This window comes from Dipodomys merriami, unplaced genomic scaffold, assembly GCF_024711535.1.
Source record: "Dipodomys merriami isolate MVZ:Mamm:240054 unplaced genomic scaffold, mDipMer1.0.p SCAF_28, whole genome shotgun sequence".
NCBI lineage: Eukaryota > Metazoa > Chordata > Mammalia > Rodentia > Heteromyidae > Dipodomys > Dipodomys merriami.
In genome coordinates, this window is record NW_027204270.1 from 14,027,165 (window position 1) to 14,054,737 (window position 27,573).

The window sequence follows — 27,573 nt, forward strand, 5'->3', positions numbered from 1 at the left end:
TCTCCACTTGCAAAGCGAATGTGGCTTCGGTGGGGGGGGGACCCCTACAGCCATGCTCGCTGGCACTCTGGGTTCCTCACTATGCAAAAGCTGAGGCCATCACCCCACCCTCTAAAAAGTCCCATTACTAACTTTAACTGGGTATACGCCACCCTGGTTTCTGGAGCCTGAGCTGGATGGTTCCTCCTTGCCAGGGGGTCCTTCTGTATTGTAGGGTGTTTGGCAGCATTACCAACCTCTACCCCTAGAGGTCAGTAGAATCCTCTGCTGGATTGTGGTGACCAAAAATGTCTCTAGACATACCTTGCTAGTCCCTCTGAATAGGGTTGCCAGGTAAAATACAGAAGAGCTGGTTAACTTTCTTTTCTTTTTATTCTTCTGTATTGTTATCTTTAAGAGGTGGTACAAAGGAGTTGTTAGTTAACGAATGCAATATATCTTGAAGAATGCCACTTCTTTCAACATTTTCTCCCATTGCATATTGTTGTTGCTTGCTTGTTGAAACAGGGTATTGAAAAGCAACCCATATAATAATAATAATAAAAAAATGAAGTTGGCTCAGTGGTAGAGCGCTTGCCTTGCATGCATGAGGCCCTGGGTTCGATTCCTCAGCACCACATAAGAAAAAAGCCAGAAGTGGTGTTGTGGCTCAAGTGGTAGAGCGCTAGACTTGAGCTGAAGAGCTCAGGGACAGCGCCCAGGCCCAGAGTTCAGGCCCCACAACCGGAATAATAATAAAAATTAAAAAAAAAATGAAAAGCAACCCATACTGGCCTCAAACTCCTCAGCCTCCTGGGTGCTAAGATTACAGGTAGAAACCCGCATACCCAGTTCTCACACAGCGTTCCAAAAGTGTTTGGCTTTGTGCCCTACATTCAAACACTGAACACTGTCATGTAAAGGTCAGGATTTTCTCCCTGTCTCCCTCTCTCCCTATTTCTCTCTCCCCCTTCCCCCCCCCATCTTGTCAGTCATGGGCCTTGAATTCTGGGCCTGGGTGCTGTCCCTGAGCTCTTCAGCTAAGGCTAGCGCTCTACCACTTGAACCACAGTGCCACTTCCGGTTTTCTGGTAATTTAATGGAGATAAGAGTCTCATGGACTTTCCTGCCAGGGCTGGTTTTGAACCATGATCCTCAGATCTCAGCCTCCTGAGTAGCTAGGATTACAGGTGTGAGCCACTGGCACCCACCTAGGATTCTGTATCTCCTGTGGAGATGTATAGCCCATCTTCCAACCAGGCCTGCATTCCCAAGCGGGAAAGCTTAGCCAGATCTGGCAGGTGCCTGACCCCATTACTTCACCCCATGACCCCCAATCCCAACCCCACATTGTACGCTCCACTCCCTGTGACCCCGCCCCAGTGCCCGTCACTCACCGATGTTATCTGCCTGGCACCAGCGGGCATGTGTACTCGAACACTGTAGCCTAGCAGGGAGTGGAAGCAATGTTCTTTTCCGGTGACATATGGAAGGCTGGAGCTTCGGCCCCATTTTGCAGGTGAAGAGAACTAAGCTTTAGGTTCGGGAGATTGAATGAATTTTCCACCATGATAACATCTAGTCTAGATTGGAATCCAAGTCCTGGGGCCCTGGGGCCTAGGGCCATGGCCCACCCTGACCAGAGTTCCTGGTGAGGAAAGCCTCACTCAACTACAACTCAAGAACATTGCAGCACAGGGACCCAGAGGGGAAGTGATAACGGGACGGAAGGCCAGACCTCCGCACTCACGCCTCAGAGTACAGAACTACAGCTGGGCGGGCACAGCTCAGCCGGCAGCTGTGAGCTTCTAGAAGCCAGCCCAGACCACTGGGTGGACACCGAGCAGCCGGGACCAGACCCTGCAGACAGCCTCCTGGGCCCAGACATCCTCCGACAACTGTGAGTGGCTTTTACGTTGTTATTCCAGGCTTCTTCCTCATTGCAGAGAACCGATCCTCTTGCCTTTCCCTTCCCTGCCGGGCTGAGAGAAGCCGGCTGAGCCTGGCTAGCCCATTGGGACAGCTGAGGTTTTGAGGCACAAATCACAGGTGCTGAGGACGGCGGGGTTTTCTGGGATGGGACCGAGGAGTGAGGCAGCCTTTGATTTCATCGCCACAAGGACACACATGGCTGTGCCGTGAGCCAGGTGCTGCTCCACGGCCTGCCGAGGTTTACGTCCTTAATCCTCACCACGCGTGAGTGAGTGTGATTACTAATGCCAGCTAACAGAACGGGAAGGGGCACTGTGACCTCCCTGAAGTCCCGCGGGCATCACTCAGGATGTAGGCTTGGGTACCGGCAGGCTGACTTCATGGCCCGCCCCCCAGGCTGCTTTGCCTTTGGAGGTACAAGTGGAGGCCCAGGAAGGGACCCAGAAAGACTGGGCAAGGCTAGTCTTGAGGATTGCCTGGTGAGTGTCCACTGCCCCCATTACATAGATGGGAAGAGTGAGGCACAGGGATACAAGCTTCCCCAGGACCCGGGCACCAGGGCTCCACCTGTGCCTCCCTGGAGGTTGCCCTGGGGAGGAGGCTGGGGTGCTGCCCAGAGCTTGGGGTCTAGGCCACATGTGGCCTTACTCAGCCACCAGTGCATCTCTATAGCCTCCGACAAATCACTCCTCTGGTCTCCCAGCCAATTTTCCTCTTTTGAGCAAACTAGCTGGGTGCCAGTGGCTCACACCTGTAAGCCTAGCTACTAGGGAGGCTGAGATCTGAGGATTGCAGTTCAAAGCCAGCCCTGGCAGGAAAGTCCATGGGACTCTTATCACCAATAAACCACTCAGAAAACTGGAAGGGGTGCTGTGGCTCAAGTGGCAGAGCGCTAGCCTTGAGCTGAAGAGCTGAGGGACAGAACTCAGGCCCAGAGTTCAAGCCTCACAGCCAACGACGACAACAACAACAAAAAGGCAAAACAAAGCAATACAGGCTGTACAGTGAGCATCACTGTCCAACTTGGGTTGGGGCTCAGGGAGGAGATGCTGAAGCAGAGGCCGGGTACCTGAGCTGGACTCAGTGCGAGGCCTTGACCTTTACCCCATCCGCCCTTGCTGTGGATGAGAGGTGAAGAGAAGAGGAAGTGCTGCTGGTCTTTCTCTGGAGACTCTGAAGGTGTGAAGGGTGGGACCGGGGCAGGCCAGAGCTGGGGGAGGCCAGGGGACAGGCCAGGCCCAGCAACATGCCCACTTTGCAGCTGGAGAGACAAAGCTCCCGGTCCTTCCGAGGGCCCAGCCTTCACTCTTTGGCTAGCTAAGTTGTGCAAATGGCAGCCTTGCTCAGTCCTCCTTCACTTTCATGGAGTCGCTCAGCACAGTGCTGAGCCCTTATGCACCTGGGCCAGTAGCAAACCCGAGTCTCAGTTGTCCTGACCTTGCTCCCTGCCACTGCTTCTCAGCCTTTGACCCTCAGGACATCTCAGAGCCTAAGATGGAGGAAGGGACCCTCATCCTACTCCAACAAAAGGCCGTCATAAACCAGCCTATCACTTCTCTGGCACACCTGGAATTCCAGATTCTTTTTTTGGGTCCAGTCATGGGGCTTGAACTCTGGGCTTGGGCGCTGTCCCTCAGCTCTTCAGCTCAAGGCTAGTGCTCTACCACTTGAGCCACAGCGCCACTTCCGTTTTTTTTCTTTTTTGCTTATGTGATGCTGAGGAATCGAACCCAGGGCCTCGAGCATGCAAGGCAAGCGCTCTACCACTGAGCCACCTTCCCAGCCCCTCCAGATTCTTTACCGAGACTTAAAACACTGTGATTTAGCTGGGTGCTGGTGGCATATGCCTATACTCCCAGTTACTCAGGAGGCTGAGATCTGAGGAGGATCAAGGCAGCCTGCAGGAAAGTCCATGAGACTATTATTCCACTTAACCATCAAAAAGCCAGAAGTGGAGCTGTGACTCAAATGGTAGAGCACCAGCCTGGAGCAAAATAGCTCAGAGACAATGCCCAGGCCTTGGGTTCAAGCCCCAGGACTAACACACACACACACACACACACACACACGCACACACACACACACACACACACACCAGAAAACCACTGTGCTTTGTATCCAACCTTTTTTATGGGGGGGAGGGGCCAGTGTTGGGCCTTGAACTCTGGGCCTGAGCTTTGTCCCTGAGCCTCTCTATGCTCAAGGCTAGAGCGCTACCACTTGAGCCATGGTGCCACCTCTGGCTTTTTCTCTGTATGTGGTGCTGAGGTATTGAACCCAAGGCTTCGTGCATGCTAGGCAAGCACGCTACCACTAAGCCTCATTCCCAGCAGCTAGCTTCCCCTGAGAGTAGAGCCCAGGTCCCAGCACTCCAGGTCCCTTCCCCACCTAGGGCCAGAGAGGACTTCTCTCTCTTCGGTGGAGACTCTTGGCTCCTGCCCATCTGGATGCCACTTTAATCTCTCCTGGAGTGCTGATTCTCACCAAGGGTGGGAAGGAGTGGTTGTTTCTGGCAGCTTCTGCTTCTACTCCACTCCTCTGAAAAGCCCCTGAGGCAGGAGTGCACAAGGGCACCCCGAGAGGAAACAGGAGGCCCCGTCTCACCGATAAGGAAAACTGAGGCTCAGCCACAGCAGGGGCTTGCACAATGACACATGGAAAGGAAGGGCAGAGCCGGCTGGAGTAGGGTGTGACTTTGTCCCCGGACTGTGCATTATCAACACTGAATCACCTGTTGGCCACCCAGCTAGTGACTTGGGGCCATCACACCACTTTCCGATCTTGATTGTCTTGAACTCTCCCAGTCAAGCCCACCCGCCTCAAGGGGTGCTGCTTCCTTCCATTACTTCTTCTGGAGCACTGGCCGTGGGTGGTGCCCCAGGGGGTCCCCGCCTTAGACAAGGCCTTAGACCTGGTCCAGGGTCACCCAGCCTTTGGAGGATGGCCGAGGCCAGGCTGGAATCCAGTCCGGATGTAGACCCTGCTGTGTCATGCGAGCAGATATAGAGTGAGCCACATAGGACTAGAGGAATTGTCACTGCTGTCATCTTTACTGTGTCACTGTGGTATGTGTCTCAAATACCACATCACAGACAGCCTGACACCCTTTGCTGAGGGACAGAGAGGCTACTCTGTATGGGCGGCCATCTAGCCTCTATCCTTACCCCAAAACTGGACAACCCAATGGTCACTTTGTGTTTGTTGCATGCAAGGCCCTGGGACTCTAGCCCCCTACCCTGGGGGCTCCAGGTGTTTGCAGTTTTCTGGGCCAGCCCTGCCCCTCCACACTTGCCAAAGCCATTAGTGCAGCCTCACCCTGCTCCCATCAAGGGATTTCTTTCCATCTCAGTCCCAAACGAGGAAGGTGTGGTCTGGAGAGAGAAACCACCTTCCCAAAGCCAAGAGAGACAAAGACAGAGAGGTGGACAGACAGTGCGGATGGGAGAGGGGAGCCCAGCAGCCGTGGTGTGGCCCAGGGAGAGGAGGCTGGGCCGTTCCACAAGATGGGGGTGCTAGGGAGACGTTGTGCCCAGGTGATAGTGGAGGGTGTGTGTGTGTGTGTGTGTGTGTGTGTGCCCGTGAGATTTGCTGTTCTCTTTTCCTCCCCAACTTGCTCCTCAGATCTTAAAATGTGCCATGAGCCAGGAACAGCCCCACCCATGGAAACTCCTGCTGCCTCCTCTTGGTGACTCCCACGTCTCCCTAGGGGTTGTGGCCGCCCCACAGTTCCTCTTTGAGAACCACATTGAGAACTACATTCCCATGGTGACCTCAAAATTCAATGAGTGGCCAGAGTGGGTGGCACACACCTGTACTATCAGCTAAGGACAGGCAGAGATCAAGAAGATCCAAGTTTAAGGCCAGTCCAGAAAGAAAAAGTGAGAAAGTGAGACCCCCCCACCATCTCAGCTGCTATGTTGAGTGTGGGCAGTGCACATCTCTAATCCCAGCAGGTGGGAAGCTGAATCTGGAGGACTTCAGTTAGAGGCCAGTCTGGGCAACATAGCCAGATCCTGTCTCAGAACACACACACACACACACACACACACACACACACACACATACACACACACACACAGAGTCTCCCAGGCATGGTATACACACAATAGCAGCAGAAGATGTTGGAAATTGTGAACTCAATTTGAAGGACTTGCCTCTCCCCTCTTGGCCCTATCATTTTATGTATCTAAGATGGACTATGAAGGATTGACCCCCATCCTATTGTCCTGGCCCATACAGACTCCAGGCAAACTCCCAGGTATGTGTGAACTCGTGTGAAGTGCAGGCAGGGCAGTCCACCCAAGCCCAGCTGTAAACATCCCATTGTGGGCCCGACTGAAAGGCCCCCACCTTCCTTGACCGAGGGGCTTCTCATTAACCTCTGCCTCCTTGCTCATACCTCCTAAAAACCCAGCTCCCGTCCCAACTCGGGGGGCACAACCTCCAAACCCCCCCTCACTGTTCCTCAATAAGCAGTCCTAGCTAAACAGTCCTCGCCTGTTGATCGCATCTGGCCTATTCCTTTTCCATTCTCCTCCGTTTTCCTAACAAATTTCATAATGTGTTCCCAGATAATCTAAGTGATAAGACCCTGTCTCAAAATAACAAAGAAAGACAGAGAGGAAAGAAATGAAGGAAGAAAGGAAGACAGAAAGAAAGGAAGGAAGAAAGGAAAGAAGGAAGGAAGGAAGGAAGGAAGGAGGGAGGGAAGGAGGGAGGGAGGGAGGGAGGGAGGGAGGAAGGAAGGAAAGGAAGAAAGGAAGGAAGGAAGGAAGGAAGGAAGGAAGGAAGGAAGGAAGGAAGGAAGGAAGGAAGGAAGGAAGAGTAACAAGGTTCTGGTGGCTCACACCTATAATCCTAGCTACTCAGGAGGCTGAGGATATGAGGCCTCCAGCTTGAAGCCAACCCAAGCAGAAAAGTTCACGAGAACTCTTATCTCCAACTAACCAGCAAAAAGTCAGAAGTAAAGGGGTGGCTCAAGTGGTAGAGCATCAGCATTAAGTAGAAAAACTAAAGGAGAGCCCTGAGTTAAAACTGATGTGCGCCTGTGTGTGTGCACCCACACCCCCCCCACACACACACAGGCAGAAGTGACTGTGATCCTGAAGAAAGAGGCAGTTTACTAGGGATTACATTCAGAAGCATGACTTGGAGACTGGAAAGACAGAAGAAAGAGTTTACAAGCTAAGCTAGACTAAGCTGGGCCATAGCGAGTTGGAATATGCCAGGCCATGGTGATGCATAGCCAGCCAGTAATCAGGAGGCTCTGATCTACAAGGACCACGAGTTTGAGGTTAAGCTTGGACTACATAGCAAGACTCTGTCTCAAAACACCTGGGTGGTGTGAGTAGCCAGCGTATAACATTTGTCCACTTTAATGACTTCTGCACCCTATTGGTTCTGCAATGTGTGCCAGGGCCACCTGTAAATGCAGGGTGACATTACAGCCAAGGCCACTGTAGGGTCAAGCTGGTCATGGTGCGAGTTCATGGTACAGAGAGGACTCAGCCCAAACCCTGCGCTAGAGATCAGATCATGCTCTTCTTCATGAGCCCAAAGACCCAATGCAAACCAACCCAATGAATTCGATTTGGAAAGGGCAGAGGAGCAACTCCCAGGTGTCTGGCCATCTCTCCACAATCGAGGTTTCATTCATCCATCAGCCTTTTTTGCTGTGTCTAGGTCCCCAAGCCCAGGGGATCAGCCTCTCAACTGGTGCCTGTTCGCCCTGCTAGGTTTAGGATGGGGCTTTTGTCCAATATGAGTTACTGTGCGAAGTGCCTGCATAGTCTGCCTCATAGTACACAGGAAACACTCATCCAGTTTCCTTGCTATTATCATAAGTGGTGAGGCTGAGTCTCCATAGCTCTGCATATTACCTCCCATAAGCCCCCCTAACCCTTTAATTTTGTGCCAGTCCTGGGACCTGAACACAGGGTCTGAGTACTGTTTCTGAGCTTTCATGCTTATCACTTGAGCAACAGCTCCACTTCTGGTTTTCTGGTGGTTAACTGGAGATGAGAATGTCAAGGACTTTTCTGTCTGGGCTGGCTTTGAACTGTGATCCTCAGATCTCAGCCTCCTGAGTAGCTAGGATGACAGATGTGAGCCACCAGTGCTGGGCTCACACACATCTCACTGCTAACACCCTGTAAAACAAACCAGAACCCTACCCTGTGGGATCTGGTCAAACCAGGAAGAGGCAGAGGTGGCCTGGAGAGAAACCACAGGTAATGAAGAAAGACGACCTGTGGTTAACCCAGTCACAGTCCTGTTGTGTTGAGATGCCTTTGCGAAAACACCTCAGCATCCTCAGGCGCCGGCATCCCCTGGTTGATAGGAAAGTTTCCTTTCCCACTGAAGGGCCCCACCAGGCCTGGTCTTCTTGGTGACCCCTGTCCTCCCCCCCCCCCACTCCCCAATGCCTGCTTTCCATTTCACCCTTCCCAGGCTGAGGGAGACCCAGGTCGGTGCCAGTCACTTCGCACCCCTAAGTTTCACATTTCAGAGCAGGATTTCTCAGAAAAGGAGACACAGGCATTCCAGTTCCCATTAGAAAGAGGAAGGCTGGGCTGTAGGGGTTGGCTCTGTTGGCATGTGTAAATCCCTGGGTTCAATCCCTAGCAACAAAAAGTGATGGATGAGCCAGGCACCAGTAGCTCACACCTGTCATCCTAGCTGCTCAGGAGGCTAAGATCTGAGGATTGAGGTTCAAAGCCAGCCTAGGCAGAAAAGTCCATGAGATTCTCTTCTCCAATGAACCACCAGAAAACCAGAAGTGGTGCTGTGGCTCAAAGTGGTAAAGCGCTGTCCTTGATCAAAAGAGCTCAGAGACAGCACCCAGACCCTAGGACTGAGGGAAAAAATAACAACAACTAGACACTGGGTCACAGAGCACGCCTTCCCTGGAGGCAACACCTGACACATGTTTCCTTAACACCTGGACCTGGACATGTGGTGAAGCAGGAAATGGGAAACCTGATGTTAAGGGGTTGGGGGATGGGGAGGGCACACAAGTACTATAGCTTGAACTCAGAGCCCCGGCTCTATCCCTTTGCTTTTTCAATCAAGGATGGCACTCTACCACTTGAACCACAGCCCAACTTCCAAATTTGGGCTGTAAGACAGAGTCTCATGGACTTTCTTGCCGTGGCTAGCTTCATATACCACGATCCTCAGATCTCATCTTCTGATGTTACTTTTTAATATGCAAAAGACTCTGTGGAGAGACCAGATGTTTTCCCCGGGGAAAGTGGCTAGAGCCAGTGGAGCAATCCAGCGAGAGAACCATGGGGCCTTACAGACCAGAGTTCTGCCCTTTGCTGTGACCTTGGGCAAGTCACTTCACCTCTTCAGAGGGCCTCTCCTTGTACAACAGAGCTAAGTCCACAGTGCTGCTGTCCTGATCCCAGTGAAGTCTGGGGGAATTACATCAGTCCTCCTCCCCTCCCCCCAGCTCCATCCCCTGCCAGCCCCACCCCCTTCTAACTCCAGCATTTGTCTGGGGCAGGTAAAGCTCGGCTGCCTGTCCCTGAGTCCTCTTGCTACAGATCCTCTGAAAGGGCTATTGGGAGTTGCTGAGTGCAACCTGGCCTTGCTGGTCACTGGCACAAAGTAGGCACTGTGTGTGTCCCCTGTGGTCATCTTAGAGGTAACCCCCAAGATTTTCACACATGTCCAGGAGAACATCAACCTACTTGCTCCATATCACCTACCCAGCAGCCACTGGGAAACTGATGGGAGGAGTCAGCGGCCCTGGGGCCCACTGTGAAAACCTGGCAGCTGCTGATGGACAGAGGGCACCATTAGGGTCCCAAGAGGAAAGAAGAGAAAGGGAGAAGATTAGGAAAACCCCTGAGCCTCTCCACTTCAGCCTCCTGCCTTTGAGACAGGAAGAACAGGCACAGAGTTCTGATTCTGCTCCTGGTGAGCCATGTGCTCGCAGGTGAATCTGTAACCAGATTCCAGGTTTCACATCTGCACGACAGTTCATTCCATCAGCTAACATTTGGAAAATGAAGAAGATACTTCTTTCAGGGCTGGGAAGGTGGCTTAGTGGTAGAGTGTTTGCCTAGCATGCACTGGGTTCCATTCCTCAGTACACATACACAGAAAAAGCCAGAAGTGGTTCTGTGGCTCAAGTGGTAGATAGAGTGCTAGCCTTAAACAGAAGCTCAGGAACAGTACACAGGACCTGAGTTCAAGCCCCAGGACTGGCAAAAATTAAAAAAAAAAAAAAAAAAAAAAACTTCTTTCTTGGGGGTGAGAATATTTAAAATCTACTCTGAGGAATTGTTGTAGATTTTGTTTTTGGTTTTGTTTTGCTTTGCTTTCTTCAGCGACAAGGGATCAAACCCAGTACCTTGAGTATCACAAGCATGTGCTGACCTACTGCTCCCAGCTCCTTTTATATAACTCAATACACATACAGGCCTAACAACACATTGTGAAATCCACAACTGTAGCCAATAGAGAACAATTATCAGGTATTAATTAAAATAAGATTGTTGGTGGTGGTGGTGGTGGTGTTTGTGGGGCTTGAAGGCCTAGGCACTGTCCCTGAGCTCTTTTGCTCAAGACTAGCCCTCTCTCATTTTGAGCCATAGCTCCACTTCCTGTTGTTAATTGGTTAATTCAGGATGAGAATTTCCCAGGGACTTTTCCGCCCAGGCTGGCTTCAAACTGTGATCCTCAGATCGCAGCCTCCTGAGTAGCTAGAATTATAGGCATGAGCCACTGGCACCCAGCTTTAAAATAAGATTTTTAATAATATATAGCATATACATTGGGAGAGACAGTAACAGAGAGGGAATGAACAAAGCTTGTAGTGCCTACCACAAATGGAATTCTCAGGGTTAGGGTGGCAAATTCATTCTCTTCAGAGACTTTCTTTGGTTGTGGGGGCCTGGGTGCTGGCCTTCAGCTCTTCAGCTCAAGGCTAGCGGCTTACCACTTGAGCCACAGCACCACTTCCGGTTTTTTTCTGCTTATGTGGTGATGAGGAATCAAACCCAGGGCCTCAAGCATACGAGGCAAGCACTCTACCACTGAGCCACCTTCCCAGCCCTCTCTTCAGAGACTTTGACCATAACAACATAGTACAGCAGGCTATACATGAAACAATCATTTTGGACCCAGTCCCAAACCCTGGGAGCTCTACAGGTCAGGTCTGGCCACTCACCCCTACATACTACATAAAGAGACACGATGAAGGGCAGAGAGAAAGGAGACATTACTTGGCAGCCGTGGGAAGGCAGCACTCAGTACATCTTCAGCCATCTTCAGGGGACAGATGTAAGCTATGAAAGCTCATAGAACAGGGGCCTGGGGGCAGGGGAAGAAAGGTATGTGGAATTGCTAAACAGCTCTGGTCAAAGTATGGCCTGGCTGGTCATTATTTCAGTGCTTATGTTGGGAGGGGTTCTGGAGAAGTCATTATTGCGGTCATCACTGGTCAGGATGGACAGGCAGGGCGGTGGTCTGTCCTGAGGAAGCATTGTTGTTCCTCCCGGGTAGTTTTGGTCTCCATAAAGACGTCATTGATCAGTGGTAAGTCCTGCCCTTCCCGGGTTCTAAGGTGATTGCACATTGCAGGGAGACTGGCTTAGAGCAGATACATGTAGAAAATAGAGGCAGAGGGGCTGGGAAGTTGGTTCAGTGGTAGAGCGCTTGCCTCGCATGCATGAGTCCCTGGGTTCGATTCCTCAGCACCATATAAGCAGAAAAAAGCCAGAAGTGGTGCTGTGGCTCAAGTAGTAGGGCGCTAGCCTTGAGCTGAAGAGCTGAGGCCCAGAGTTCAGTCCCCATGACCAAAAAATAAGAGGCAGAGATGCCAAGCTTTGCTCCTGCTCTTAGTTCATTCGCAGGCCCAACAAAAGCAGCTTTGAAGTGCCTTCTATAAATGCACAAGTAGATATGAAAATCCAACTGCAGGGCTGGGAAGGTGGCTCAATGGTAGAGCGCTTGCCTTGCATGCCTGAGGCCCTGGGTTCAATTCCTCAGCACCACATAAGCAAAAAGAAAAAAGCCGGAAGTGGCACTATGGCTCAAGTGGTAGAGTTGCTAGCCTTGAGCTGAAGAACTGAGGGACAGCGCCCAGGCCCAGAGTTCAGGCCCCATGACCGGACCCAAAAAAAAGAAAAAAGAAAAAAAGAAAAAAGAAAATCCAACTACAGCCAGGTGCTGGTGGCTCATGCCACTAATCCTTGCTATTCAGGAAACTGAGTTCTGGGTATTGTAATTCAAAACCAGCCTACAGCAAGAAGGTCTACAAGACTCTTATCTCTAATCAACCAGCAAAAAGCCAGAAGTGGAGCTGTAGCTCAAGTGGTAGAATGCCAGTTTTGAACAAAACAGCTAAGAGACAGAGGACAGAGCCCAGGCCTTCAGTTCAATACTCAATACTGGCACAAAGAGAGAAAAAGAAAGAAAATCCAACTGCCTTTGCCTATGCCAGGCAATATATTTGCCATTTAAAAAATGTATATTTTTAAAAGCTAGGTGCTTGTGGTTCAATCCTGCAATCCTACCTCTCAGAAAGCCAGACCAGGGGGCTGGGAAGGTGGCTCAGTGGTAGAGCACTTGCCTTGCATGCCTGAGGCCCTGGGTTCGATTCCTCAGCACCACATAAGCAAAAAGAAAAAAAAAAGCCGGAAGTGGCGCTGTGGCTCAGGTGGTAGAGCACTAGCCTTGAGCTGAAGAGCTGAGGGACAGCGCCCAGGCCTAGAGTTCAGGCCCCACAACCGGACCCAAAAGAAAAAAAAAAGCCAGCCCAGGAAGAAAAGTCTGCGAGAAAATTTTTTTTTTTTTGGCAGGGGGCCTGAACTCTGGGCCTGGGTGTTGTCCCTGAGCTCTTGAATTTAAGGCAAGTGCTTTACCACTTGAGCCACAACACCACTTCCCGTTTTCTGGTGGTTAATTAGAGGTAAGAGGGACGTTCTGGGAAGAGCTGGCTTTGAGCTACAATCCTCATATCTCAGCCTCCTGAGTAGCTAGTATTACAGGTGTGAGTCACTGGCACCTGGCTTGTGAGACTCTTATCTCCAATAAACTACTTAGAAAAAGCAGGAAGTGGTGCTGTGTCTCAAGTGGTAGAGTGTTAGCCTTGAGCACAAAGAGGCTCCAGGACAGCGCCCAAGCCCCAAGTTTATGGGGAAAAAAGTATATTTTTATTAAAAATAAGTTTTGAGGGGTTGGGAAGGTACATTAGTGGTAGAGCACTTGTCTTGCATACATGAGACCCTGGGTTCAATTCCTCAGCACCACATAAGCAGAAAAAGCCAGAAGTGGCACTGTGGCTCAAGTGGTAGAACACTAGCCTTGAGCTGAAAAGCTGAGTTCAGGCCCCACGACTAACCAAAAAAAAAAAAGTTTTGAGCCAGGCACCAGTGGCTCATGCCTGTAATCCTAGCTTCACAGGAGACAGATCTGAGTGAGGATCGTGGTTCAAAGCCAGCCAAAGCAGGAAAGTACATGAGACTCTTATCTCCAATAAACTACTCAGAAAAAACCAGAAGTAGTGCTGTGGCTCAAGTGGTAAAGTGCTGGCCTTGAGCACAAAGAGGCTCAGGGACGGTGCCTAATCCCAGAGTTCAAGCCTTGGGACTGTTTTCGCCAAGTGTAGTGATGCATGCCTATAAACCCGGCATTCAGAAGGCTGAGGCAGAAAGATGTGCAACACAGGCTGAATAATCTATAAGACATTATTTTGCTAGCACTGTAGTTCATGTCTGTGACCCTAGCTACTTGGGTCATGGAGATCTGAGGGATCACAGCCAAGACCAAAAAAAAAGGTGAGGAAGGGAGACTATTCAAAACACAAAAGCAAAAAGGACCAAAGGCATGGCTCAAGTGGTAGAACCCTTGACAACAAGAACATAGCCCTAAGTTCAAATTTTAAAAAAAGGTTATTTCTACTAACAAGTAATTGTATTTCTACTAACATATATATGTTTACATATATTTAGTTCCCTGCTTTATTTTCCAGCACAGTAAATAGTGATCGTGATAGATATAAGCTGTATCACATGTTCTGCAGAGTTAATACTGGAGTTTTAGGGCAAAAGTCCTGTCTCTGAGAGCCCCAACAGCCCCAACTGGTGTCTGGCTCAGACACTGATCCAATGCCACAGGAGTAGAGGTAACATTCAGAGAAAGAAGAATTGTTCAGTGTGGCCATGTTGGGAAACACAGAGCCTAAGTTCCATGACCCTAAGTTCATCTTCATGGGGTTTACAGGAACTTCGAGGTTTTACAGCAAGAGGAGACAAAGGGGAGGGGAGTTGAACTGTGCAGCTGGCCGAGCAGGTGATCTCAGTCAGGGCATGGGCTGAGCAGCCCTTATCTCAGTTCTGGTTTTACAAGGGTTTCCAAAGTTTGTATTGCTGCTATTTGGAGAGTAGTTTCTATGCCTTATCATAAAGAAACGTATCAGTCTTGGATTCTCTAAGAATTCAAGGAGACTATATAAAACAGATTCAGGAGGAAAAAGTTAAAAGACCCTTTGTAGAAACAGGTATCTGAGGTGTGTTCCTAGTAGGAAACAAGAGAATTGGATCTTGCCTTTTAACCCAAGTTACAATTCTGTATCTTTTAATTGAAGAATTAAGACCAATAACACTCAACATTAATATTGAAAGTTATGTTGTATTTTCTGTCATTTTGTTGGTTTTATGATACTACCTTCCTGTCTATTCCTGCTTGGCTAATATATTCACTTGCTAGGGGTTTATTCCTTTCTGTATTTTCCTGTTGTGTTCTATTTTTAAATTTCTTCTGTGGATAGAATTTCCTCTTTTTTTCCCCTTTGGTCAGTCGTGGGGCTTGAACTCAGGGCCTGGGTACTGTCCCTCAGCTCTTCAGCTCAAGGCTAGCATTCTTCCACTTGAGCCACAGCGCCACTTCCAGTTTTCTAGTGGTTTATTGGAGATCAGAGTCTCATAGACTTTCCTGCCCTGGCTGGCTTTGAACTGAGGTCCTCAGATCTCAGCTTCTTGAGTAGCTAGGATTACAGGCATGAATCACCAGTGCCTGGCTTTAGAATTCCTTTAAATATCTTTTGCAATACTGGTTTTGTAGTCATGAATTTCTTTTTGTGTAGCCTGAAAGTTTTATATTTCTTCCCTCAATCTTTCTTTTTTTTTTTTTTTTTTTTTGTCGGTCGTGGGGCTTGAACTCTGGGCCTGGGCGCTGTCCCTCAGCTCTTCAGCTCAAGGCGAGTGCTCTACCACTTGAGCTACAGCGCCACTTCCGGTTTTCTGGTGGTTTATTGGAGATAGGAGTCTCACAGTCTTTCCTGCCTGGGCTGGCTTTGAACCGCGATCCTCAGATCTCAGCCTCCTGAATAGCTAGGATTACAGGCGTGAGCCACCAGCGCCCGGCTCATTTATTATTTTTTGTCAGTTGTGGGCTTGAATTCTGGGCCTGGGAGCTGTCCCTCAGCTTTTCAGCTCAAGGCTAGTGCTCTACCACTTGAACCACACCACTTCTGGTTTTCTGGTGGCTTGTTGGAGATGAGTCTCATGGACTTTTCTGTCCAGGCTGGCTTTGAACCAAGGTCCTCAGATCTCAGCCTCCTGAGTAGCTAGGATTATAGGCGTGAGCCACCAGCACCCAGCTTTTCTCCCTCAATTATAAAGAATAATAGTCCAGGAAATAATAGTCCAGGTTGGCAATTGTTATTTCTTTGGCTTAAATTAAATCTTTCTGTTCCCTCCTTGCATTTAGTATCTCTGTCAAGAAATCTGTTGTTTCTTTTTTTTGTTGTTGTTGGTCGTGGGGCTTGAACTCTGGGCCTGGGCGCTGTCCCTCAGCTCTTCAGCTCAAGGCGAGCGCTCTACCACTTGAGCTACAGCGCCACTTCCTCTGTTGTGTTTCTAATGGCTTGCCATTATAACTTGTATCCTCCCTTTTACAGCTTTTAATATTCTTTCTTTGTTCTGTATATGTGGTGCTTTTATTGCTCTGTGACTAGGAGTATTTTTTTCTCTGATCCTGACTATGTGTGCCAATCTGTAAACTTTACTCACACAGATAGTACTCTCTTTCTTGAGGTTGGAGAAGATTTTTGCTATTATTTTATTAAATTGGTTCTCAATGGTTTTGGTTTTTATTTCTTTTACTTTATCTATGCCCATGATTTTTGGCTTGATCTTTTTTTTTGGGGGGGGGGGTCCAGTCGTGGGGCCTGAACTCTGGGCCTGGGCGCTGCCCCTCAGCTCTTCAGCTCAAGGCTAGTGCTCTACCACTTGAACCACAGCGCCACTTCCGGCTTTTTTTTCTTTCTGCTTATGTGGTGCTGAGGAATCGAACCCAGGGCCTCATGCATGCAAGGCAAGTGCTCTACCACTGAGCCACCTTCCCAGCCCCAGTTTAGTGACTTTGGGAGATGGGAGGGGCATCTGAGATTTTTACCTCTGACTTGAATATTTGGTGGAAATTTCAATCTCCTGTGTCCTTTTAGTTGAGACTATCTTCTAGATAACTGAAGACTGGGTAATGGCTGGGTCGGGAGTGTCATTTCTTGTTGCTAGATTAGAAGTGGTGAGTCCCCATTTTCAAATAGTTCATGTTGATGCTTGAGACTGTGTGCAGAACACTTGTCCACTAAAGGTGAGTAAGCTTGGCTACTACAGCTATTTCAGGTATAACCACATCCTGGTGTTTGTGGAAATCCTTAATGAAGACTAGACCTCTCTGTTGGTCTAATATCTCATGGTAGGGTCTCCAGGCTTTCATCTTTCCAGGCCAGGAGATAAATTTACTAGATTCTTCTCTGCTCAGTGTGTGTGTGTGTGTGTGTGTGTGTGTGTGTGTGTGTGTGTGTGTGTGTGTGTGTGTGTGTGTGTGTGTGTGTGTGTGTGTGTGTGTGTGTGTGTGTGTGTGTATGTGTGTGTGTGTGTGTGTGTAAAATCCAGAACACAGGTGATTAGTTTTCTAAATCACAGATGAAGACACTGAAGCTCCAAGAGTTTGAGTTACTTGCTCCAGGCCACACAGCCTGTTCATGACAGAGCTGAACCTGGACCCAGGTGAAGTTTCATTCCAAAATGTTGGCCCTACACCTTTGCTACAGTGAAAGAGACCTTGGACATCATTTTGCTCAACTCAATCTGGGAAGAGGGATGAAGGTGATAAAGGCAGAGGCAGAAGAAGACGTAGGGAAAAAGGGAATTCCAAAAGACAAGTGTTTGGCATCACTCAAGCTTGGCTAGTATGATGGGTGGGTGTAGACCAGGCCTGAGGTGGAATCTTTCTCCCCATGGGAGACTCCTGTGGACTGATCATCTTTCATAATCAAGAGACATTTAGGAAGGGAGTTACCTCTTAAGTGTACGGTAGATTGCCACACTAAGAATTAGTACAAGCTTGGAGCCCATGGCTCATTCCTATAACCCTAGTTATTAAGGAGATTGAGATCTAAGGATGGACATTTGAAGCCAGCCCTGGCAGCAAAGTCCATAAAACTTTTATCTCCAATTAACCACTAAAAAGCCTGAAGTGGAGCAGTGCTCAAGTGCTGACCTCTAGCCTTGAGCAGAAAAGCCCAGGCCCTGAGTTCAAGCCACAGGACCAGCACACACACACAAATTAGCATAGCAGCCAAGCGTGGTAGTACATGCCTGTAACCTGAGCTGTTTGACAGACAGAGGCAGGAGGATCTCCAATGAGAGGCCAACCCTGGACAAAAGTTAGCAAGCCTCTATTTCAAAAACGAAGAACAAAAGGGTAGGACTGGAGACATTTCTCAAGTAGAGTATTTGCCTAGCATATTCAAGGCCTTAGATTCAATTTTGGGGGTGGGGAGGAAGAGAGAAGAATTACAGAATTAAAATCAAAGCAAAGCATCAGAACCTACTAAAAGGAGCAATAAGGGAATCAGGAACCAGTCCTGAAAAGCCTGGGCTCCAGCCCGGGGTATTTCAGGAGAAAAGAAATACCCCAGTCCTTCTGAATACCTGGGAGTTTAAGGGTAGCCTGAACTACACTGAGAACCCTTGTCTCAACAAACAAAATCAAGAGGCCTGTTTGTTGTTGTTGTTGTTTTCCTAGTAGGCATTTGTCTATTAGCTCATTCAGTAAAGCAATTAGGAAGCACTTAAGAGCTTTATGCCAGCCTTCCTGCCAGCTCCAATGCTGGGGACCCCAGGAAGATGTACTAAGGGATCCGATATTAGGGAATCAAACCCCTCCGCCTCTCCCCTGGGAGGGCTGCTGCCTTTGCTCTCATCATCAACAAACTTCCCCTGAGTCAGACAGGATAGACCACAGCTCCTCGGCTCCTCCCTCAGCACCATCCCGCTTCGCAGGCACACCCATCTGCAGAGCGTTCTTATCACCCTAAGGCTGTTGGCTCAGCTGGCCCCATGCAAAGACCACCACCAAGAATCCGCTGAGGGCCCAGCACTGTGCCAGGGCATTTCACGTCCAGTCAGAGTTTAGACACTCACAGTCTGGAGGCAAGGTGCTGAATGGACACAGATAATACAAGGTGGAGAGTGATCACTCAGTAAGACTCTACAGTTTCACCCAGCTGATAGGAGAGCAGAGAAGCCTTCCTGGAGGAGGTGGCTTTTATTTGGATGAGAGTAAAGGGTAAGGGTTGCTGGGGTTCAATCCTTAAGAATTGTCCCATTAACCCATTTGCTTTGAAGATGAAAAAAAGAGAGGTCCTGAGGGAAAAGGGACTGTCCCAAAGTCACTCAGGGACTGGATCTCTGGCCTCGCCACTCTTGGTAAGGGACAAAACATCACATCTCAGCTTTCCACTGAGGGTGCGGCAAAGGGCCACTGTGGGCGAAGGGTCACCCTCTTCCTCCTCCTCTTCCCCTCCCGCTCCAGGATGGCTTTTCACCTAGGTGCAGGGGACAGCTCCAGCTCAGTGGCCTTTCACTTCACTTTGGGTTTTCACTTTGAGTTGTCAAACCCCAGACAAGATTTTTCCTGCGAGTGTTCTGATCTCAGGTCTCTTCTCAGCCGCTCAGCCACAATCAGGCCCAGGCTGCAGCCCTGACACACCAGCCCAGCCTGGGTGCGGCTGAGGGAAGTAAGGCAGGGAGGCATCGGCCTGGTTGCTGCTCTTCGAACCTAATGTTTGGGGCATCAGACCACAAAGTGCTTTTCAGTGCGTCAGTGGCTCTTCGCGTTGGGAGCGGCGCTCATGTGCTTTCCCCTGGGGAGATGCGCAGGTATCAGGCCTCATGAACACTTTGAAAAGGGCCTCACCGCTGGTGGCTCACGCCTGTAATCTTGGCTACTCAAGACATTGAAATCTGAGGATCTCAGTTCAAAGCCAGGCCTGGGCAGACTAATCCTAGCAGCTCCTCTCCCCAATTAACCAGCAAAAAGCCAGAAGTGGAGCTGTGGCCCAAGGGGAAAACTACCAGCCTCAAGTAACAAAGCCAAACAAGAGTGCAAGGCCCTGAGTTCAAGCCCCAGTAGCAGTACACACAGAAAAGGGAGTGGGGAGCCATAGCCAGGGTCCCAAAGCTCTGCTGAATTCCTCCGCCCATTTGGCCTCCCTCCCGAAAGAGAAGAGGCAGGTGCAGCTACTGTCACTTTACAGAAGAGAAAGTCAGAGGGACGTGCCCAAAGTCACATGACCAGAGTGGCAGAGGTGGCAGCAGACCAAAAACTAAGCCACAAAAACTGAGTGTGGTGTGTGTGTGTGTGTGTGTGTGTGTGTGTGTGTGTGTGTGTGTGTGTGTGTGTGTATGTGTGTATCTGTGCCCATGCACATGCTAGGTGTCAGGCCCAGGCCTCCCTCTGGCTCTTCTAAAAGCCTAATGCTCCAATTCCTATGGCCACTGCTCTCTGTGGACCAACACAGAGCCGGCTTCTCTGTCACCCCCGGCACCCCAATGCTGTGGGATGCCCCATTCCCACAGCTGCGTTTCCTTCCCTTCCCCACTTTGCATAGTAACTGCATGTTGTAGGCCCGACCAGGCCTGTGTGGGCCACCGATGCCAGTACTGTCACCCAAGACACCCATCCTCTGTTCTTTTGCCAATCTAGTGGGAGAGAAACTTGCAATTCTGTCTGCCATGGAGTTGGATCATCTTTGCAAAGATAATAGACCATTTCTCTTTCGGTCCCAGTGCTTTTTGCTTTTCTCCTTGTGGTTCCCCCCCCGCCCCCCGAGTGAATTTGCCTCAGAACATTTCATTTTCTTTCCAAAGAAACCTAATTTATATCTTTGTCACTGGTCTTATTTTCTATCAGTTTCCCAAGGCATCAAGTTCTGTTTGATGATCTCTTTTGCTTTCTTTCAGCCTACCAAATGCTGGAATTATAGGTATGCACCATCATGCCTGCCTTTGCTCTTATTATTTCTGTATTTTGCTTCCTTTGGATTTATGTTGTTGTTATTTTTACTAATTTCATGAATCAGTGGTTGGCTCACTAGACTTTCTTCCTTTCTAACATGAACATTTCTGGCTAAGAGTTGTACTTTTCCTATCTCATCTCACAATGTATGTTATTTTATTTCTGCTGGTTGTAGGGCTTGAACTCAGGGCCGGGGCACTGTCCCTGAGCTCTTTTGTTCAAGGCTAGTACTCTACTACTTGAGCCACAGCTTCACTTCTGGTTTTTGAGTGGTTAATTGGAGATAAGAGTCTCACGGGGGCTAGGAATGTGGCTTAGTGGTAGAGTGCTTGCGGAGCATGCATGAGGCCCTGTTTTCCATTCCTTGCTACCACATTAACAAAAATAAAATAAGATAAAATAACTAAAAATTAATTTTAAAAAAAAGAGTCTTGGGCTGGGAAGGTGGCTTAGTGTAGAGTGTTTGCCTTGCATGCATGAGGCCCTGGGTTCGACTCCTCAGCACCACATAAGCAGAAAAGGCTGGCACTGTGGCTCAAGTGGTAGAGCGCTAGCCTTGAGCTGAAGACCTGAGGGACAGCGCCCAGGCCCAGAGTTGAGGCCCCATGACTGGCATGCACACACAAAAAAAGAGTCTCACAGGGACTTTTCTGTCCAGGCTGGCTTCAAACCTCAATCCTCAGATCTCAGCCTCCTGAGTAGGATTACGGGTGTAAGCCACCAGCACCAGGCTCAGCTCACAAATTATAATGCGTTGCAATTTCATATCATTCAGCTGCACATATTTTATAACTTCATTTATGGTATGTTTTTAAGGTTTCATCCCTATGAAATTTACTAGTCATGTATTTTTAAAGTTCTTGCCTAGCACTATTGGCTCATATCTGTAGCCAGACCAGGCAGGAAACTCTGTGAGAGTTGTCTGTCCCATAAACCATCCAAAAGCTAGATGTAGAGCTGTGGCTCAAGTGGTAAGTCACCAGCCTTGCAAGAGCATGAAGCCCTGAGTTCAAGTCCCAGTGCCATCAATTTACATCTCATCTAGGATTCAGTCTATTTTGGTGAGTGTCTGCATTGGCTTCAAATGTGTGTTCCCCAGTTTTCTGGTGCCGGGCACTAAACATGACTATAAGCAAGCCCATCCATTGTACACTCAGACATAGTCCATCATTATGAATTAATATGCTATCTGACTCCAGGCATGGTGACACACCTGGAATCTCAGTACTCAGGAAGAGGCAAGAGAATCCCAAGGCCAGCCTGGGCTACAAAGAGAGACTCTACTTCAAAAAAAATCATCTATGGAAAAAGTGTTATCTACTGTGTTTATCAAGTTCCAACAAGAGAATGTTAGAATTGCTCACTATGCAATTCTAATTAGACTTGACTGCATAAGTATTTATTGAGTATTTAATATGTACCAGAAAGTTTTTTTTTTTAATCAGTCATGGGGCTTGAACTCTGGGTCTGGGCGCTGTCCCTGAGCTCTTCAGCTGAAGGCTAGCGCTCTATTACTTGAGCCACCACACCACTTCCAGTTTTCTGGGGGTTAATTGGAGATAAGAGTCTCACAGACTTTCCTGCCTGGGCTTTGAACTGCAATCCTCAGATCTCAGCCTCCTGAGTAGCTAGGATTACAGGCGTGAGCCACCAGCACCCAGCTCGCCAGAACCTATTCTAAGCCCTTATGATGTCTCAGTGAACAAATCTGTCCAAGTCCCTGACTGCATGAAGTTTATATTGAAGTACTGGCACTTGAGCCCAGGGACTCAAGCTCTTACTCCACTTTCTTGCTCACACGTGGTGCTCTACCACTTGGGCCACACTTCCAGTCCAGCACCTTTTTGGTTAATTGAAGATGAAGTCTCACAGACTTTTCTACCCAAGTTGGCTTCAAATCAGGATCCGTGGTGCTTCTATTCTAATGGAAAATGCAATGTACAATATAATAAAATAGGTAAGTTTTATAGGATAAGGTATATGCTAGAAGATGATAGATGATAGGAAAAAATGAGGAGTAAGTTGGTGTGAATGAAGCTGAGAAAACTGGAGGCTGAGGTAAGTTGCAGGGTAGTCAGGGTAAAATCTGAGCCAAGATGAGAAAGTGAGAGAAAGGGTGTTCCAGGCAGAGGGAATGGCCAGTGCAAAGGCCCTGAGGTAATGCAGAAAGACTGCATAGCTGGGTGCCGGTGGCTCACACCTGGAATCCTACCTACCTAGGAGGCTGAGATCTGAGAATCGTGATTCAAAGCCAGCCCTGGCAAGAAAGTCCATGAGATTCTTATCTCCAATTAGCCCCCAGAAAACCAAAAGTGGTGCTGTGGCTTAAGTGGTAGAATGCTTGCCTTGAGCTGAAAAGCTCAGGGACAGCATCCAGGCCCAGAGTTCAAGCCCCATGACCAAAAAAAAAAAAAAAAAAAACTGCCTGAGGAAGTGGTGCTGTGGCTCAAGTGGAATAGCCTTGAGCTGAAATGCTGATGAACAGCGCCCAGGCCCAGAGTTCAGGCCCCATGACTGACAAAACAAAACAAAACAAACTGCCTGAAGCCCAGTGACTAAATGAACCATAGTAGACTGGAGTTCAGAAAGGCAATTATAGATCCAACTCGTAGGCCTTTTAGATCACTGTGAGGGCTTTTTTTTTTTCTTTCTTTCTGTGAATGAGAAGCTACCATCATTTGAAACAGAGGAGTGACATGTTGGGAACAGTTCACTCTAGCTGCTATGTTGAAATAGGGTAGCAACGGGTCTAGTGAAAAGCCAGGAACCCTGAACAAGCAATTGCAGCAAGCCAGACATGAGATGAGGCCAAGAATAGACGTCTCTATCTTATCTGGACTATTTTATCTTCTAGACTTCATCTTCTCCCACTTTATGTAAAGATAAAGTCTGATCCCTCACCCCCACATAGTTATAAAACTTCATCACCTGGGGGCCTGGCATAGCGGCACACACTTGTAATCTCAGGTACAGTCTCCTCTTCCTAGTAGTGATAAGAGGAGCCATGTCCAAGGCCTGCTCCGCCAAAAGCAGGAAACTCTACTTGAAAAAAAAAAAAAAAGCCCTAGGTTTGATTCCTCAGTACCACATAAACAGAAAAAGCCAGAAGTGGTGCTGTGGCTCAAGTGGTAGAGTGCTAGCTTTGAGCAAAGGAAGCTCAGGAACAGTGCCCAAGCCCTGAGTTCAAGCCCCAGGATGGGGAAAAAAGACACAAGAAAAAGAAAAACAACTAAAAAGGACTAAGGCATGGCTCAACTGCTTGCCCTAAATTTAATCCTCATTACTGGATTTTAAAAAAAGCAATCAAATAAACCAGATTCCCTTTTCTCTTGGTTTTGTTTTTCTCTTTTGCTGTTGTTGTTGTTTCTTGGGCATTTCCCTAGCTTTCAAAAGGAAGTCTTAAAGATTAGTCATTGGGGGCTGGGAAGGTGGCTCAGTGGTAGAGTGCTTGCCTTGCATGCATGAGGCCCTGGGTTCAATTCCTCAGCACCACATAAGAAAAAAGCCGGAAGTGGCACTGTGGCTCAAGTAGTAGAGTGCTAGCCTTGAGCTGAAGAGCTGAGGGACAGCGCCCAGGCCCAGAGTTCAGGCTCCACGACCGGACCCAAAAAAAAAAAAAAGATTAGTCATTGGGTAAGCAAAATGCCAGAAAGCTGACAGGTTAGACAGGCATTACAGTGCATGCCTACAAAACCAACCCCCCTGCGACAGGAAGGTCACGATTCAAGGCCAACCTAGGCTACCTGTCAAGAACCTCCCCCCCCCCCGCCCCCAAAAAAAATCTGGTTGCATTCCCATAGCCCTGGCACCCTGATTGGAGAAAAGGCAAAAACCCGGGACAATACAATATAAATTGATTTTTTTTCAGCCAGCAACTGGTGGCTTAGGCCTATAATCCTAGCTACTGGGGAGGCTGAGATCTGAGGGTCACTGTTCAAAGCCAGCCAGAGCAGAAAACAAGAAGCCTGCAAGACTCCCATCTCCAATGAACCACTCAAAAGCCAAACCATAGTAGAGTGCCAGCTTTGCATGAAACAAGCTAAGGGCCAGTGCCCGTAGGACCTGAGTTCAAGCCCTAGTCCCAGCACAGAAACAAATCAATTAGCCGGGTGCAGGTGGCTCATGCCTGTAGTACTAGCTACTCAGGAGGCTGAGATCTGAGGATCTCAGTTCAAAGCCAGCCTGGGCAGGAAAGTCCATGAGACTCTGATCTCCAATAAACCACCAGAAAACCAGAAGTGGCGCTGTGGCTCAAGCAGTAGAGCGCTAGCCCTGAGCTGAAGAGCTGAGGGACAGCGCCCAGGCCCAGAGTTCAAGCTCTACCACCAACAGAAACAAACAAACAAACAAATCAACTAAAATAAATTGGGTTTCCCCCACACACAGGTGACTTATCCACACAGGTAAACCTTTGATTGGTGTCAATAGTCAGGTGTCTGTCCACTCCTGCTCCAACTGAAAGAACTTCTTGTCCTTGTCTGCAGCCAAGCCCTGCAGGCCCAGCCCATGGAGGCATGCTGGGGTTTGAGGCCGGTCAACAGCTCCGAGGGGGGCTTGGAGTTCAACCCGATGCAGGACTACATGATCCTCAGCCCTTCCCAGGCGGCCGTGGTCGGGGTGCTGTGCCTGCTGCTGGGCCTGCTGAGCGCCCTGGAGAACCTGGCGGTGCTCTACCTCATCGCGTCCTCACGCCGGCTCTGCAGGAAGCCCTCCTACCTCTTCATCGGCAGCTTGGCCGGGGCTGACCTCCTGGCCAGCGTGGTCTTCGCCTACAACTTCGTCATTTTCCACGTCTTCCATGGCAGGGACACCATGACTGGGTTCCTGCTCAAGATCGGCAGTGTGACCTTGACCTTCACAGCCTCGGTGGGCAGCCTGCTGCTGACCGCAGCTGACCGCTACCTCTGTCTGCTCTACCCACCCGCTTACAAAACTCTCCTCACCCGGGGGAGGGCGCTGGTGGCCTTAGGTGTCATGTGGGTGGTCTCGGCATTCATCTCCTACCTGCCTCTCATGGGGTGGACTTGCTGCCCCAAGCCCTGCTCGGAGCTTTTCCCACTGATCCCCAATGATTACCTTCTGGGCTGGCTCCTCTTCATCGCCCTCCTCTTCGCCGGCATCATCTACATCTATGGGCGCGTCCTTTGGAAGGCCCACCAGCACGCAGTCAGGTTGGCAGAGCACCAAGAGAGCCAGGTGGCAGGCATGGTCCGGATGAGGCTGGATGTGAGGTTGGCCAGGACCCTGGGGCTGGTGCTGGCTGTGTTGCTTCTCTGCTGGCTGCCTGCCTTGAGCCTCATGGTGTACAGCCTGGCCACGCCGCTGAGCCGCCAGGTCAAAGAGGCCTTCGCCTTCTGCTGCATGCTGTGCCTGGTCAACTCCATGGTCAACCCCGTCATCTACGGCCTGCGCAGCGGGGAGATCCGCTCCTCCGCCCACCGCCGCCTGGCCCGCTGGAGGAAGTTCCTGTGGGACCGCGACCTCCAAGGCAAAGAAGAAGCCGCCAGGTCCTCAGTCACCGAGACCGAGGCGGATGGGAAGTTCACCTCCGATCACACTCCAGAATCCTGTGCTGCTCCGACGGACTGAGGGGGCCTCCGTCCCTCCTGCCACCAATCCACAGACATCAGTTCTCATCCCGGGGGTGGAGGAAGGGGGCCTGGCCCTCATCGTCCAGGGGACTGGACATGGGTCCCACCCATCCCTTGCACCCCCTTTTATTTTGTCTTTTGCTAAGTGGGGGGACTGGGACTCAGGAGACCTAAAAAGAAGGACTGTTCAGAGCGCTCGGGGAATCCTGACCAGTGCCATCTAAGCCAGCAACTTTGTTCCCAGCTTCCAAGGCTGTCTTCCTGCTGAAGCCTGGCATGACCCGCCAGCTCTTGTTCTTGTCACCCTTACCCACCTGGGCCCCCAGGACAGTGATGGGCTGGGGAGCAAGGGGATTCACACACACACATGCACACACACACACACACACACACACACATGCTCACAGCTTTCAGAGAGAAACCTCAAGTCATCAGATGAGGCATCTGGGTGTTCGAGGCAGGGGCCCAGACCCTCACTCCTGATAGTCCTCTCTCCCAGCCACGGGGGCCACCCAGGTCCCTGGGGGACCAGGGGAGGCTGGGTTCACTGTGACAATGACTGTTCAGAAAACTATGCTGATCCCAGGGTGTCCTGTGTACAGTCGCAAAGATTCCTTAAGCCCCCAGCATGTTCCAAGTCCCGCTCCCCCCCCCCACTTCTGCTCAGCCCCTTCCTTCTCCACACCTGCCTCAGATGATAAACAAATAACCAGGAAGGGGGGAGGGGGGAGGAGGATTCCTAGCCATAGGCTGTCCAGGCACAGGCAGGGCAGACAAAGTCCAGTGACTGAGCTAGAGTTCAGCTGGAGATTCTGAAGATAGCAGGGTGCCTGGATTTTACATGGGGAGCAGGGGCCTGGGTTCCCAGGACACAAGCTTGAAACCAGCAGGTGAGAGAAATGGTGGATGGAGGATAAGTTCTGACCCCGCCCCCCTTATCCCGGACCACAGATGCAATAAAAGGAAGGAGTGAAGAAATGTGGATTCCTGTCATACAGCCGCTCCACCCCTCCTCATAAGCATGTGCCACCTGGGCTCTGTCTTGGCCCTCGGGGCTTGCTGTACGTGACAAGACTAGAGTCAATAAGTAAATAACTAAAATGCTTTGTAGTTGGCTCCAGGAAGGAAATCAGCCACATGACAGGGATCCCCAGAAGCAACTTTAGAGCTTCTAAATGCTCTGATCAAACACACCACAGCTTTTATTGAGCCTCTACTATGTGCTTTTTTTTCTTTCCTCCCTCCCCTCCCCCCTTCCTTTTTTTTTTTTTTTTTTTTAACTGGTCATGGGGCTTGAATGCTGGGCCTGGGCGCTGTCCCTCAGCTCTTCAGCTCAAGGAGAGTGCGCTACCACTTGAGCCATAGCGCCTCTTCCGGTTTTCTGGTGATTTATTGGAGATAAGAGTCTCATGGTTTCCTGCCCAGGCTGGCTCAGATCTCAGCCTCCTGAGTAGCTAGGATTACAGGTGCCCGGCTCCCCCTTCCTTTCTTTCCTTTCTTTCCTTTTTCTTTTTGTTTCCTGGTGTTGGGAAATTCAACACAGGGCTTCATGCATACTAAATGAGCTCTCTACCACTGAGCTACACCTCCAGCCTAAATGTTTTTCAATGCCTTACTTCTGTCTTCACACTAACCTGAGGAAGGGAGATTTAGTATGCCATGTTTTACAGTTGAGGAAACATCAAAGAAGCAAAAATACTTGTCTAAGGTCACTCTGTAGTTTTGTTGTTGTTGTTTGGGGATTTTA

At 49.6% G+C, this 27,573-nt stretch overlaps 1 protein-coding gene across 1 annotated transcript; it reads left to right on the top strand.

Moving 5' to 3' along the window:
• The first annotated feature begins 1,803 nt into the window (after positions 1-1,803).
• On the top strand, positions 1,804-26,966 carry Cnr2 (cannabinoid receptor 2). The gene is made up of 2 exons (XM_070036991.1): positions 1,804-1,879; positions 24,720-26,966. The coding sequence occupies exon 2, from the start codon at positions 24,742-24,744 to the stop codon at positions 25,822-25,824; it is 1,083 nt and encodes a 360-aa protein (XP_069893092.1). The 5' UTR covers positions 1,804-1,879; positions 24,720-24,741; the 3' UTR covers positions 25,825-26,966.
• The last annotated feature ends 607 nt before the right edge of the window (positions 26,967-27,573 follow it).

What these genes read in the sequence shown, in the direction of transcription:
- Cnr2 (XM_070036991.1), top strand. Translation starts at nt 24,742, where the DNA reads ATGGAGGCATGCTGGGGTTTGAGGCCGGTCAACAGCTCCGAGGGGGGC.